The sequence below is a fragment of the Taudactylus pleione genome, unplaced genomic scaffold (assembly GCF_031769625.1).
Source record: "Taudactylus pleione unplaced genomic scaffold, aTauple2 ptg000121l, whole genome shotgun sequence".
Classification (NCBI taxonomy): Eukaryota; Metazoa; Chordata; class Amphibia; order Anura; family Myobatrachidae; genus Taudactylus; species Taudactylus pleione.
In genome coordinates this window covers 13,923,503-13,939,684 of record NW_028284523.1, presented here as the reverse complement: position 1 = coordinate 13,939,684, position 16,182 = coordinate 13,923,503, and the positions used below count along the sequence as shown (strand labels likewise).

General features: G+C 44.1%; 1 protein-coding gene across 1 annotated transcript in view; it reads left to right on the top strand.

The window, feature by feature from the left end:
- Nucleotides 1–13,088: 13,088 nt before the first annotated feature.
- Nucleotides 13,089–16,182, top strand: part of SGPL1 (sphingosine-1-phosphate lyase 1) — a 46,808-nt gene continuing 43,714 nt past the window's right edge. The window contains exon 1 of the mRNA XM_088472228.1: nucleotides 13,089–13,329. Coding sequence (XP_088328354.1) covers nucleotides 13,318–13,329 — 12 coding nt within the window. The 5' untranslated portion in view covers nucleotides 13,089–13,317. The remainder of the gene's footprint in view (nucleotides 13,330–16,182) is intronic.

Here is a 16,182-nt window from a genome sequence, read left to right as displayed (position 1 = left end):
CCCATGTCGGTCTATGGTGGTCTCCCTCCACACAGATTCTCTAAGACTTCAGATCAGCGTTATCTCTGTGCTATAATGAGTTCACATGCCTGTAGAGGCTCATGCTATAATTGGGCAATCACTGTGAGTTTAAGTGAGATTTACGTGCACCATTTCTCATACACACATTAATACGCACAATTGCGCTGTTAACTAGTCGCATATTAGCGAATGCATAAGACACTGTATGAAAACACTGAATATTAGCTCCATTCACATGCATTTGCCCCAAGTTAACTAGCGTCTTTACATCAAACCCCACATACTCACACATTACATTTTCACATACAAGGTTCCATAAGCTTTAAGGTATAAGATTCGAGTATGCACATTTATTATCATTGCTAGGAAATAAAGGTTATTTCGTAACTAAGGTTTTATATGTGATAAGTAAGTAGGATTTGCATGAGGCAGGAAACCAAAGACCACCAGTTGTTAGAGGCTGGATTGTGTCTATTTGAACCAACCTGTTAAATGCCTTGTAACATATGCCCTCTCCTTTAGGACCAATGGTATTAGCAACAAACTTTTCTATTGTGTTGTTTATTCCTGGGGGGTATAAATATGTGTGCTCTGACCCTGGGTTCCTAGTCTTCGTGCTGAATGCTGATTGACGAGGGGTTTCTTGCTGATGCCTACATCTGGACCAGAGAGCGCTGCGTATGTATAATTGTACTTGGGTCTGTATAATCTCTTTGCGCTAAGATTATATGAGGATCATAGCGTGTAACTGCTGTACTTTTACTTGAATAATACTTTGTGCTTTGGAACCACAGGTTCTAGGTCTGGAGTCTTTATTTACTGTATGACTGCGTACGCAAATTAGCGTCATCCTTAGAGGTTTAAAGGAATGATATTAGAAGGTATAGGCAGGGGTATTTATAAGGTTCAAAGACAGAATCCTTAGGGTGGTAGCGGCAGGTGCTTTTTTGAATTTTCAAAATGCACTTTAGGGACTTTATAATATGCTTACCCCCATTTTCATGTAACCCAAATTAGATAAGAAGTTATTCCCCCCCCCCCGAAAAAGATTAAGTGCTACTCTTCACCACTTCTTCATAGCCGCAAATATGCACCTGCTGCGGCTATTACAAACCCCGACTTCCTGCAGCAGCAAAAATGGGGGTACCTATAGTGATCCCCCATATCTGGACATCTTTAGGGGGGTCCCAGGCACATTTCCCGAAAATTCCCATTTTTTTCGCAGATCCAATTTCGCCAGGTCCCTTTTTCGCTCCGTTTGAATATGGGAATAAGCGGGCACGCGCCTGATACTTTATCCCCACTCTAACCTCCGATGTGGAGCGAATAGCCCAGCATGGACTCTTCGCTCCCAAATTGAATATGGCCCTGAGTTGGAAAACACTTCATTAAACTAATCAGTACTGAAGTATTTCCATTACTTAATCCAGAGTCCTACATTTTATCAGTAGTATTGTATTTTTCCTCTTCTTTCAAGAATTTGCAAATGGATCTGTCTGAATTTGTGTATGTCTCCTGATACATTGGGAGATAAAGGATTTGGTAATTTCTGAAGTAAATTTGTAGACTGAACTGTCAAAAAACTATGCAAACCTTTGCTAGACCTAGAGTAGGGGTACTACTTAGGTCAGAGGTTCCCAATTCTGCCATTACAGTCAGTTTTAAGGATATCCATGCTTAAGTCCAAATGGTTAAATCAAATTGACTAATACCCCTTTTACACCAGAGCTAAAACCCAGGTTATTACAGGGTTAACCCGGGTTGCTTCAAGGAGTAAAAGAGGCTAGGGTTGGATTCCTGGTTGAGTGACCTGGCAATCCAACCCAGGTAACTTGCAGGGTTTAACACAGGAACGAACCGTGAATCCGTGCAGTGTAAACGTGTAACCCGTGTCATCCGACCCGGGTCCCGTTTACAGCATGGGGACTTCCAGGTTTCTCAGGTCTTTGAGATGACGTCATCTCTAAGCACTGGGAGAAGTATTCACTGCACCTATGTGCAGTGTGAACGGGACTGATCCGGGAATAACCTGGATCAGCGCTGTAGTGGAAAAGGGGTATGTCCAGGGTCTGACCTGTTTTGGAAATGTGTTCCAAATCTCAGGTCAGACCCTGGACTTAGGTTGAAAAGCAGTATGAGGTACCAGCATTTCAACCCTGGTAAAGAGAAGACCAGGGTCCCATTCACAGCAAAGGAAAAGCCGGCACTTGGAGATGATCACGCGCAGCAACCCGGGTTAAAGGGCAGCGTGAAAGGTCCAGGTTGAAATAAGCCAGGTCGAGCGACCCGGCATTTTGACCCTGGTGACGAGAAGGGTTGAACACGGGTTCAACCTGGCTCGTGATGCGGTGTGAACGGGAACGGGTAACCAGGGTCGATGAGACTCGGGTCCCATTCACTGCATAGGAAGATCTCATCTCCAAGCGGCGGCTCAGCACGTGATAACAGCATACTTGCCGACTATCTGGCTGATCCTTCCGGGAGGGAGAAGCCAGATCGGCAGAACAGGGGGCGTGGCCGGCAAAAGGGGGCGTGGCCGGGCGGGCTGAGGGCAGTTTGCGGGTGTGACAGGGGGCGGGCCACACGATTTGCATCAATTTGGCCCCGTCCCCGCTACACAATGCCGAAAAACAGGTATTGTGAAGCAGGGGGCGGGGCAAAAATGACGCGAATCGCGACAGCGGCCCCCCGCTGCGGGGGTTTAACAGGTACTGACGGGGGGAGACGGGGGATCGGCGGCAGGCGGGAGGCTTGCCTGCCTTTCCGGGGGGGCAGGAGCTGCACCCGTTTATCGGGAGGCTCCCGCCCGAATCGGGAGGGTAGGCAATCCTGGATAACGGTGACGTCATCGACCCGCCATTAGTGTCGGTTTGGGCCGCCAGTCTGACAGGAGTCCCAGCTGGGTTGCACCCGGGATGGGCTCGTGAACAAAATCCCAGCTGCAACGCGCCATACCGATGTGAAAGGGGTATAAAAGGGGTCGCACTCGGGATGAATCCATATACAAAATCTCAGGTGCGACCGAAGTCATGTGAAAGGGGTATAAAAGGGATATAATTCATATGTGTCCCAGATAACAGTGAAATGATGGCAAATCTAATAATGAGACAACCTGAAGCAGCTGTATCAGGCAGAACGGTTTTGGGTAGCAGGAAAACATAAATTTTTAAGACTGTCCGTTTTCTTCATAAATTATGGTATTTAAGTCTAATACTGTTTTGCACATGTTTGCGTGTTGATTTTTTTTTTTGTACTAAAATAATTAGAGTAATAAAAGCCCCACATAGTTTCATGTTATTGGCAGCATGAGATATGAAAGTGATCCGCAAATCACATCAAAGGGTGCTTTTCAATGAAAGTAGAATACGTTTTGATCAAAAGAGAAAGATAAATGTATGGTTACTGTGATTAATTACATCTTCACACATTGTTTCTTTTTAATCTATCTTGCGTTAAAAATTATGAGTAGCATCATTCGAGAGCTGTTCTAATAACTATCTGAATAATTGATAAAGAAATATATATATAATATATATATATATATAACTTAAATGGATATTAATCAAGGCAAACTTACCACTATAGAAAACTCTGTATATAGGGTTTGTGCCTTAACTTTTACCCCCTTCTCCTGCAAGCACTTCAGTTGGGAACTCTCTGCTTCTTAATTAGGCACAGTCCAGCATTCTGTAAAACCTTCATACTAATCTGTAAATGCCAGACGAGAAATGGATTATTTTCTAAGTTCAAATTGGAAAGAGCCATATAATATCCAGCAATGCATGAAATCCTCCAACACTCAGAGGTCATTATAGAGGCTGACCAGCAGAGGTCATCACTAACTGACAGTACCATGATCCTACATCCTTTATTACATTTTTCGTTTTTGAATAATGTCCAGACCAAAAAGTTCTATTTAACTATTGCAGAGATAAAGGAATGACCTAAGAAAATAAGAAGTGCTGATGACTGTTTGTTCTTGGTAAAAAAAACAACAATAACAACACAGATGAAGGGAACCGTGTCATACTAAGACTATGGGCCGAATTCAATTCAGTGCGATGTTGAATAGCCGCAGGAGGGACCTCCCGCAGCTATTTAATACACCGTGCTGTTTGGGCGGCTAAAGGATTTCTTCTCACACCCCCCTGGGGATGCGAGGAGAAATCCGCTAAAAGTGCCGGGCACGCAGCTGTTGGCCGGCACTTTAGTTGGAGAATGCCGTTTACCGCGCCTTAACACCCAGGTTAAGTCGCTAGAACCGGCATTCTCTGGCTTATCTTCTTCCCGACCAGGCAAACAGCGCGTTGAATTGAATAGCTGCGAGAACCGCCCTCTCGCGGCTATTCACCATCGCACTGAATTGAATTTGGCCCTATATGTACAACCAGATGCATTTTTGATAACTAGTATTTTGGACCCATCACTTGCTGGGTTGCGAGCACAAAGAATGCATTAAAAGTTTGACATGCATGGGTACCTGTAAGCACAGAAATCATTACAGAAACTTTTGGTATTTGGTTATCTATTGGCTTTTTCTTTAGCTAATTTAGCTTTCATCTATTCTTCATATGGATTGTGTTGCTTGTTGGGCATTGTTCAGCTCTCGATGCCATTTTAAAGTTAAATGGCACCTTTGGCTTGAATGACTCTTCTGGATTAAATTACAGTTAGGGCTTGCTTTTGCTTGTGTGCCCGCACCCTAAACCTAACCCTCCTGGGGGGGGGGGGTGTCTAACCCTAACCTCCCCCTTCTCCTAGCCTAACCCTAAGTCCCCCCCGGGGTCCCTAAACCTAACCCCCCCATCCCCGGGCTAAGTGTTATACTTACAAGTCAGAGGACGATCGGGGTAGCGGGGGTCGGTCTTCCGCCGTCGGGATTAAGATAGGCGTCAGCATTTCGACGCCTATCTTAAGTCCCTTGTCGGGCAGGTCGTGTCGGGATTTAGACCGGCGGCATTGCGTCTGCCGGTCTATTAACTACATCCCCCTCTGGGTTGTATATTCTTTGTCAATTATTTATTGTTTATCTCTGTTGTTTTGATATTTAATATGCCTTCTCCTTTAATATCTGTCTCCTCCTCTGTATATAACTCTGTCTGTCTTTCTTTAAATGTTGTGGCAAAGTGTCAGTTTCTTTTTCTAATTAAAAGATGTGTGAATGACATTGGTTTACAGCGCCCGTCTACACGTGCACTCAGTAAGAATGGCAGAAACAGACAGCAGGGAACACTATTAGGTAAGATTAGAGGAGAGAGAGGATTTGATGATGTTGTGTTTAGCAGGGACATGCATTAGAGATTGGAGATCAGTAGGGAGCAGCAAGAGAAGTCACAGTGATGCAGGTAGGAGAATCAGTGGACACTGAAGCTTAGTGTAGTGAGGGGAGAGTTACAGTGAGTAGGGGGTGAGACAGGCTCCCAGCACTCAGACCCATCTCCATGTGTGCATACCCAGCCATTGACCTCAACACACGTCACTGGTGTTCAATACATACTTGCCTATACTATCAGAATATCTCGCAGGCTCACGAATCTCGTGTGGTGATCCCGGATGCCCAGTAAAGTAGGCAAGTATCCCAGAGGCTGTCTGAGGCTGCCCAGTTTCCTAGTAGGCAGTATGGGCAGCCAATGAAACAATTTCCCGGATGGGGCAGACGAGAAACTGGCAACTATGGTTTAAAGCTACTGTATATTCTGGGGCTTGACTGTGAGCAGTTGGTATGCGCACTCCATTGTGCATGTAATAGATAAACAGATTAGCATACAGTATAATAAATAAACTGAATGAAAAACTGGAGCTACTTGAAGATTTCATAATCATGACTGTTTTTCCTTCTAATTTCAAAGTCCTGCTACACTAAGCTGGCAAATAACCACAAGACTTCTCAGCACAAAAGTGGCAGTATTCGCCAGAACCAGTTTCGGTTACAGAAATGTGTTATCATCATGTAACCAGAGGTAGGGGTGTTGAGGAATGCACTATGTGCTGTCTCCTCGGTTGTGACAGAGCTCCAATAGTAATGGAGGTCTGCTACTGCACATGTACGATTTCCGACCCAATGCGGCTTTTGCGCATATGTGCCTTACCATGCGTTATTTTTCCTCCACTCTCTGGACAGATTTGACATTCCCCTGAGTGTCTCTCTTATTGAGACCACCAGAGATAACGGTGCCACATATAGCAGCGGCAGTGCCACTGTTCACCACCATGCCACCACCACAGTCCGCAATACAAGTCCCATTGCCATCACTGCATGTATCTGCAGGTACACGCTGCAAACACTGCACGCCGCCTGCATTAACCCGCTCCTGGTTGGATCTGTGTCCCATTGTATGCTCCTGCATTAAACTTGTGTTGTCTCACATCCTGCTGTTTTATCTGGTTAAAAAAAACAATCCCTGGTTAAGCCGTTCATTGTGTGGACTTACCTCCATTACACCACTGACACCTATCAAAATAGGTTCTGCCAATACCTTGTACCTTTGACAGAAAGCACTGTCCTTTCATGCTTTGCATCATGTGACCAACGCAAAGGCTTATCTTTTTTCTGGCTGTCCTAAATTAAACCCAGTGCCCACCATCTGCTCCTACCAAAGTCATATCTCCCATTTGGGAAGTAATGATTGGGACAGTGGTCTCCTTTTGGAGATAAATATACACACAATGAGTACCATAATGCCATATAAAAGGGTGTAACCACTCTACTATGATACAATGGGTAATCAGCCCAATTTATACATTGGCAGTGGTGTTTGGGCCATGTTATGGCCCAAAAACAGAACATCTAACCCAACAGTCATGTTCAGTACTGACTGGTGTCTCATGTTGGCATTAGCTGACCACTAAGGCACATAGTCCCACTGTATGATGTGGTATCGGGTTAGCACTAGTAGTTTGTGTGTTACCAGTCAGCTTGTGCACTCAAACAATAAAAGTTTATTCTTGGCGATTCCTCTCACAAAGCTAACACAGTCTGACTGGCTGTCAAATCAGACAGCTGATCCAGCATATCACTCAGCCTACAGGAACAGCACCTTTTCTCTCCTCCCATGTGTCACTGTCTCCTCCCATGTCACACTGTGGGGACAGCGGCAAACACATATATAAAACCAACTGCACTATGGTGATAAAGCTATAAGCTGTTACATTTAATAAGCAATGACAGCAGTGCTTATCCAGCAATACTTCCCTACTAGCCCCCTGCACCCCCGGAATTGAGTCCCGATCTCTCACATCCCACTCAATTCCTTGTGAAGTGGGCAGAATGAGAAGGTAATTGCCAGGTATTGCGGCTCTGAAAGAATGGGACATGGCTAAAAGATGCGAAACTGCATCATTTAGCCCCACCCACTCCTCGCGGTCCTGCGTTTTGAAGCAGTTATTTGTGAGGGGGCAAAATGACATAGAAGCCCGGCCTCCACCGCCCAAAGTTGCCAAATACACATTTCCTCTCCGGGCTTCTCTTGGAGAAGACAAATAAAAAGTTGTCAAGCATGGTTCCTGCTCTGCACTGCAAATGTAATTAAAGTTTGGGGGCAAGGCTGAGAGAGGTGGCCCGGGTGGAATGTACCCCTTTGCCCCCCCCCCCTGTTTAATCCAGCCCTGTAGCAGCAGGTAGCGAATGCTAGACAATACCACAAAGACAATGTAACTTGCAACCCGTAACTGCAGCTCAGTACAAAACACTCAGGCGCACCAGTTTTTAATCAACACAGAATGACAAATGAGTGGTCCAAAGGCACTGTTAGTGACTGGAAACTATGGATCTTCCGTATCCACTACGAAAGTGAACAAGTGTCCCTCTATTCCTTCTCAACAAGAAGAGAACAGAAGAACCGCAATGAATTCTTAAACTGAAATATAACCACGCTGATCTCTTTTTATGTTCACAGTTCACACTCGCCTATATACAGTGAGAGATGTGCTTCAAAAGGTTTCTTCAGTGCTTCTAATCTCAAGTATAGATTTTACTTTGAGTTGCACATTCACTATACACGTTGATAACGCCTTTATTAAGGAATAACACTCATCTAACAGGTGGAGACATTTATCAAAAGGTTCTTTAATTGCCTATGGTATACAGTACACCACCAGTCTATCCCAAAAATCTATTTATCCACAGTGGTCAAATATTAAAAACAGTTATCCAAGCTTAAAAACATATGGCATCTTCATAGATCTGTGTATCTGAAATGCATTGGTGGTAGAAGGGCAACTGCATCCCGATCTGAGAATACTGTTCCAACTGCATAGTGCTTCATCCCCCTGCTCATCCCGGGAATTGGAGTAGGGGTTCTTAGAAGGTGCCATAAGGTCCAGTATTCATTTGAGAAGGAACACCATTGTTCTTGGGGGAGTTTTTATGATTATGGATATTTTTAATAAATTTCTATGAAGATACCATGGGCCAAATATAATAGGGTGAGAGTTCAGAAAATGTGAGAGTTTAGCAGTAAACTCTCACATTGGTCGAGTTTTATCTTCAAAATGGGAAAACATCTGGATGAGGGTTTAAATTGTGAGTTTTTTTTAGACTAAAAACATGTGAGTTTGCATGTTCTCAGACTCTATTACATTTGCAGAGTTTAAAAAGTGTGAGAAAATTCTCACATTTACTAAACTCTCACCCTATTACAGTTGGCCCCATATGTTTTTAAGTTTGGCTCTACACTGCTCCCAGCCCTTTGCCAGGATGGGCTCCTATCAGAGCCTGTCGTCTGGCAAGAGAAAATTGATGACTTTGCATGAAAATAGTAATTTTCACGTTACAAGTTTACGCCACAATTTTTATCACATCCGCAATATAAATGTGGATTGCGATAAATATGCCCCTAATACATATCACTGTCAACTTTTTCACATTCAACTATGCATGGATTTTTTTCATACTAAACCTGTCCTTAAAACTAGGATACATCAGTTGGATATGCAATCAAAATGTCGACAATCATAATGTCGACACCAGAATGTCAAATGTTACGATATCGACATGGTTAAATACTGACATTTAACATTTCAACATCTAGAAAATGTCGACATGAACAAAATGATGACAAATGACATGTCGACATGATGAAAATACCGACGTTGGAGTGAGGGTTAGCATTAAATGGTGATATTATTAACATGTTGATATTGGGGCAGTGTCGACAAGTTACATGTCTGCACCAAAATAAAAATTTCGACATGCAGACTACTCTGTTGATAAACAGTACAGTACATGTATGTACATGATAGAAGTATACGAAATATTAACGTTACATTAATGTGAGACTATTATTATTATTATTGTGTTAAAGCTTCCCATAATTTAGCTATTGGAGACTACAAAGTTACTTATTCATAGACGCAAACAGTTATTTGGGAATGTTTTCTTTCCCTCTGCCTTTTATTGCCCGGAATTGGATGAAGGGAGCGTGAGACTCCTACACTAGTGGAATTAATTCTGGACACTTTTAGGAAATTTCTAAAATTTTGAGTTTAGTCATTATTTTTATATTATAATAACTTCTAATTTATATTCCAATTGAAGTATATGTGAGTATAATCATTACTATTTATTTTTAAGTTGTCATTTGTCATATTTCCAGTGAAAAATTCAGTAAAATCACAGTTTTACAGCTACCGTATATACTCAAGTTTAAGTCGACCCGAATATAAGCCGAGGTTCCTACTTTTACCACAAAAAACTGGAAAAACTTATTGACTCGAGTATAAGCCTAGGGTGGGAAATGGCAGCAGCTGGTAGTGCCCCTAGTAGTAATTCCACCTGGTTGTGCCCCCAGTAGTAATCCCTCCTGGTAGTGCCCCCAGTAGTAATCCCTCCTGGTAGTGCCCCCAGTGGTAATCCCCCCTTTCAATGCCTCCAGTAGTAATCCCCCCCTGGTAGTGCCCCCAGTGGTAATCCCCCCTTTTAGTGCCCCCTGTAGTAATCCCCCCCTGGTAGTGCCCCCTGTAGTAATCCCCCACTGGTAGTTCCCCCAGTGGTAATAACCCCTTTTAGTTCCCCCTGTAGTAATCCCCCCCTGGTAGTTCCCCCAGTGGTAATAACCCCTTTTAGTGCCCCCTGTAGTAATCCCCCCCTGGTAGTTCCCCCTGCAGTAATCCCCCCCTGGTAGTTCCCCCAGTGGTAATAACCCCTTTTAGTGCCCCCTGTAGTAATCCCCCCCTGGTAGTTCCCCCAGTGGTAGTCCCCCCTTTTAGTGCCCCCTGTAGTAATCCCTCCCTTGTAGTTCCCCCAGTGGTAATAACCCCTTTTAGTGCCACCTGTAGTAATTGCGCCCTGGTAGTGCCCCCTGTAGTCCCCCCCCCCCAGTAGAGAGAGACGTTAGAATAAAAAATAAAAAAATCACTTACATGAAACCCCCGCTCCTGGTCCCGCCGCTAACAGCTCCTCCGGCCGCTTTGTATGGGAGAGACGTCATTACTCATGACGTCTCTCCCATTACCCACTGCGGGAGCCGGAAGATGGCTCCCGCAGTGGGAGCAGCAGCAGCCGCTGAGAGTCTGACAGACTCTCAGCGGCTGCTGATTACAGCAAACACGCAGCTGCCGGCTCCGGTGGCTGTGTGTTTGTGCTGTGTAGCGCTGACCGAACTCCGTCCAGTCAGCGCTACACTTCACTCGAGTATAAGCCGAGGGGGTACTTTTTCAGCACAAAAAATGTGCTGAAAAAGTCGGCTTATACTCGAGTATATACGGTATGCTTTTATTATGGAAAAAAATATGCAATTTCAACAATACACAAAATTAATATTTCGTTGAATATCCTCTGTTCTTAAGAACAGCTTTGATTCGTCGAGGCATCGAGTGAACCAGATGTCCCAGATTTTCAGGTGAAATCACATGGTACCAGGCCTGGATTATGGCTTCGATCAGCTCTCTCTTGTTACTTGGATTTTTTCGTGATACCATCACTTTAAGCCTTGACCAAAGATTTTCTATCGGATTTAAATCCGGACTATTTCCTGGCCAAGGCAAGACAGTGATTTGGTGATCACTGAACCACTTCATGGAATTGTTGGCGGTGTGGCATGGCGCTCCATCCTGCTGAAAGATACACTTCCGTGGGTCACCTTCGAACAAATCCTCGATTGTGGGCAACAGTTTTGCCTCCAGCACTGCTTCTTGGTACTTTTTGGTATTGATATTGCCATCAACGACCACCAAACGTCACACACCATGGCTGGCCATGCTGCCCCACACCATTACACTCACTGGGTGCTTCCTAGTTGCCGTGATGCACTCGGGCAAAAGATCTTCCCCAGGCCGACGCCAAACAAATTTCACTCCATCACTCCCGAAGATTCTGATTTTGGTCTCGTCGCTCCAAATAATCTTGTCCCAGTCTTCTTCTGTCCACTCCTGCCCAATCTATACTGTTCTGCCTGTTTCTAGTTTAGATACGGCTTCTTTCTCGGGGTCCTAGCTCGCAAACCATTGTCGAAAAGTTTTATTTCGTATGGTTCGGTCACAAACTTGGACACCAGATGTTTTCATTATGTTGTTGATGGCTTTTGCACACCTTTGACGGTCCTGCAGGGCCAGGCGACAGATTCTGCACTCATCTTGTTTTGTAAGCATGGGCTTTCTCCCAGTTCGAACGGCTGATTTCGTCGATCCACTGCTCGCAACCCTTATGCAGTTTCCATACACCTGACTTTGTTGCCCCACTGCCCAACCTGTTCGCAATTTCTTCATAGGTATACCCTTCCTCACGAAGCGTCATGGCTTTGCCTCTCTTCCCAGGCGACCAGTCAACATGTTTTGAGGCATTCAGAGCCATTTTAGTCGTTATTCAGACTTTGAAAAGAGCTGCAACTAGCTTTGAGGATTGATTGTATAGGCTGCCACAGTCTGGATGAATTGAGTGCTGAACAAAGCACATGAGCCTGCATGGATGCTGTGTGGGACCTGCTCCCGGATCCTGTCAGCATGCTGCCTGCTGTGACTGGTGACAGCCTGCATCTTCACCACAGACAGTGGCTAGTAAGTGCATAGGCAAACGCAGGGGGGGTTTCCATCTGCCTGGAAACCCCATTCCCCAGCCCACACCATAACCACAATAGAAATAGTAATATAATAGATTGTTACTAGTGCTGCATGTTCTTCTCAGTATCACAAATGAAATAATTAGCACCACCTGTGGATCTTTTAACATATATCAGCCAGTAATAAATAACCTGTGCACCAACTAGAAGATCTGGAAAACATGCACTGTTAGAGATGCACTGCTATAGAGCTCAATATGTACATATACAGTTTTGACCAGGGCAGTGCTAGGTTCTTCTGATGCTCCTCCAGGCTCCCGAACTTGCTCCAATAGTCTGGAATGGTGCCCACATCTAAAATATATACATTCAGCTCAGGCAGGATGGCCTACTGGCGCATCTAATGGCTTACTGTGATCGCTGGTCCTGTATATGCTGGAATTAATACACACAATACACTTTGTATGATGCTTATTACAGCTGGTTAGGTGCTAATTCTGCCCTATTCATTGACAGGCAACACTCGCTCTATAATTAAGCATTTGGAAACCCCCCTCTGAAAATCCTGCGGTTGCCACTGAAGTGTATGTCAAAACCCTCTCTCTCTCTCTTTTCTTTCTCCCACTCTCTCCATCCCCTTCTCTCTTTCCTCTCTCTGACAAATCATGTTAATATATTAAGTAGAAACATCATAGATTGAAATAAAAGCATTAAAGTATTGATTTGGTATAGCAGAATATTAATTTTCTGCATAAATATCAAATAAAACATTTTTTTTATTGAAAGTGTCCAGAATTAATTCCACTACTGTAAAACCAATAACGGGGACTTTGAGGATTACCTCTCACCTCTCTCCCTCCCTGCGACTCTCTACTTTGGGCACTAGGTGTCGCTGCTGCAGCCAGTGAGCCGTTACTTCCTATAGCGAGCCGTAGCGCTGCGCCGTTGCTATGTGCCCTGGCGTCGTCTCCAAGAGAAGCGGTGTGCGCGGCGGCCAGACAGGGGGAGGAGGCGGCTGCGGTGGCATTTCCGGCCGGGCCGGCTGCTGCGGGAGGCGTGGCGGGGAGGGGACAGAAGGCAGCAGGAGGGGCGCAGAGAGCCGGTCGGCTATGACTGAGCAGCAGAGCTTTAAATTAGGGGAGGAGGAGTGCGGCGGCCGGCTGTAGCCTGGGATAGGAGGACACGGGCTCCCTTAGACTGTCCTGTCACTGCCCCTCACTTACAGGGTATATACTGTAGTGTAAGCGCCACCACCACCGCCTGCTGTGTGATTGTCCCTTTGCAGTGACTGGAGGCTCCCAAGATGGACATACAGGTGAGTGTGTCCGGCCCATCTCCCAGCAATCAGCCCACACTCTAGTATAAATACTAATATAGTATAATATTGCACGTCACTCTAATGTGTCTCCTGGTCATTCAGATATCTAAAAAGTGCCCCCTGCTATTGCACTGTGCTACAAGTCTTACAGTGCATTATGTGACTTGTAGTCCCCACAGCAGCTAATACTTGATACTTACTGTTTTTACTTTGATCTGTCAAATAGTTATAAGAAGGACAAGCAGAATACCCCACACTATTTGTTTTGATATTGAATAGAACTGAAAAATTAGGGAAATGACAGGACAGTATGTAGTTTTGTTTTATGTTTGTCATTTGTTATTGTTGCAACTATAGACTCTCATGTAGAAATATTGGTGAGTAATGTAACACTTCCCAGGTGTGCGAGTTGGTAGGGATCATTCATCAGGTCAGGTGTGTTATGTATTACTTTATGTATTACTGCTTTGAAATTCTGATGTATAGTTCTCAGTATTTGGTTCGGGGAACCCTTACTGTGTTCTGCTCTGCTCAGCTTCTCTGTGCTAAACCCATCCTTCATTTTAGAAGACATTATTGTATATGAAGTAACCAAACACGTTTTTCTACCAGACGTCTACTGAGCTTGGAAAAACAAGTTTGGCAATCAGAAGTTTTTTTTATGCCTTATTTTATCTAACGTATAATTGGAATCCATTGCTATTCCGTTCCATCAGTTAATGTGGCGTGCTAGCTAGCAGGGTTGATGTTACATTTTCATTTCAGAATACAAATGCACCCTACGTTCATCATTCTTTGTCCTGATTCATTCTGTGCTCAGGAACTGTTCATTCTGGTAACTGTAAAATAAATGATAGATCAGGAAATAAGGTGCTTTCCAGCTTTCTGTGGGGACATGTTGGTATGTGTGACAAGGTAGTACATTCTTTTTAGTATTTTATGTGCTTCTCAATTGTGTATTGGATAGATACAGTTTGGTCCATAAGTGTGGACATTCCCTTATAAAAAGGAAATGAGTAAGGAAATATTAACCCAGTGTCTACACATATGATATGGGAGTGGGGGAAAACTTTTTAGGGTATGTCACCAGTATGGTGGCCATCTTCAAAACAACTCTAATTTTTTTAATTAAGGTAGTCATGTGACATATCAATCAAATGCAGAATTTCATAAGAAAAACAATGGTGTTCTTTGTTTTAATGAATCTTTATTCCTTCTCGAGTTGCCATTGTCATTAATGTCACTACTTGCAAAAGAAGATTCAGTTAAAACTCTAGAATGAATGAAGAACAACATTGTTTTTCGTATGAAATTCTGCATCTGGTTGATATGGCACATGGCTTTTAGATACTGGATTATAATGGTGCATATACACGGTAAGATTTGTTGTCAGATATGAACGATAACTATTTAAAAAATCGTTCATATCTGAAAGAAAATCTGACATGTGGGCCTGCAGCGATGAACGATGCGTGTTCCCGCATGTCAGATGACGATATCTGACATCGTCTGTGTTTTGCAGTGTTTGACGATTTAATTCATTTTAATACTGTCTGAAATTCATTCAATCGTTCAAATCGTTGGTAAAATCGGTCAATCGTTCATCTGACAGATCTAACCGTGTGTATGCACCATAATTTCCTTACTCGTTTCCTTTTTATAAGGGTGTTTCCAGACTAATGGACCACCCTGTATATATATTTTACAAAGAACTGTTACACCGACAAATTTATTAAGCAGCATGTTGGGTTGTCCATTTTGATTCAGTGGTGATACTCATCGGTTTCGGGTGTGTGCAAGTTGATTTGCCCCATTTCAATTAGACTGCTGGAAAATAGAAGTATGAATCTGCTCACAGTTGGCAGCGGATTCAAAGCACTGAACAGATCAGTATGTTTAAAATAGCAATGAAAGGGTTAATGTTAAATGTACGTGGTGGTCGCTTACCAAAAGCATAATCAGCCTTGGACCTCTGAGCCAGGTCTGGTACTGAAAAAATGGGGTATAAATCGTTGTGGAGTACTCTAGTTTTTCCAGCAACCAGCACCGGTCTGGACTAGTCGGGGGGCTTGTACTATAGCAGGGAGACGCACAGTGTGGGATCAGTATGTCATAATGTAAAGCGAGGCTCCAAACTGGTCAGCCCTGGACTGGAAATCCTGGGATTGTGAGGACCCCCCACCCCCCCAAATAATTTGTGGTCCCACCTTTCGCGGAACTACCAACCCTGGACTTAGACCCCAGGGCTCATTTCCGTACCTCTGGTGGCAGTAGGTCCAGGGGTAATTTGTAAAAGTTACATTTATTATGGTACTTTACAGGGGAACTACTGTACAGGTCTTTACTAAGGCCTTTTAGTTTCAGTGTAAAGAACAATATTAAATCTATCTTTTACACAATACCCCCTACACTCACCGCCACCAGGGGTCTGGGGAAGAACTTTGGGCTGAAAGATCCTTGGGAGGGGGACCAGTTTGTTTTTGGGGTCCCCACTTCCCGAGGATTTACAGCCATGGGATGACCAGTTTTGGACTGGTTTTACATGATGGCAGGGTGACCTCATGCGGTGTGTGTCCTTATAGTGTAAGCTCCCTGGCTGGGTCAGCCCGGTGCTGGGTACTCGCAAAACGTGGGGACCCACGCCGGTTTCCCCATGACTTTCCAGTACCGAAACATGTTCAGAGTTCTGGAGCTGGTTATGCATTTGGTGTTATGCATTTTTTTATTTTAACAATTCTTTACACTGTCCAACACCAAAGCCTGCACAGATCATACTTATCTGTGCAGTGCTTTGGACAAACATGCTACTCACAGATAGGTCTATTCATTTCTTCTGTTGTGCTGAGATTT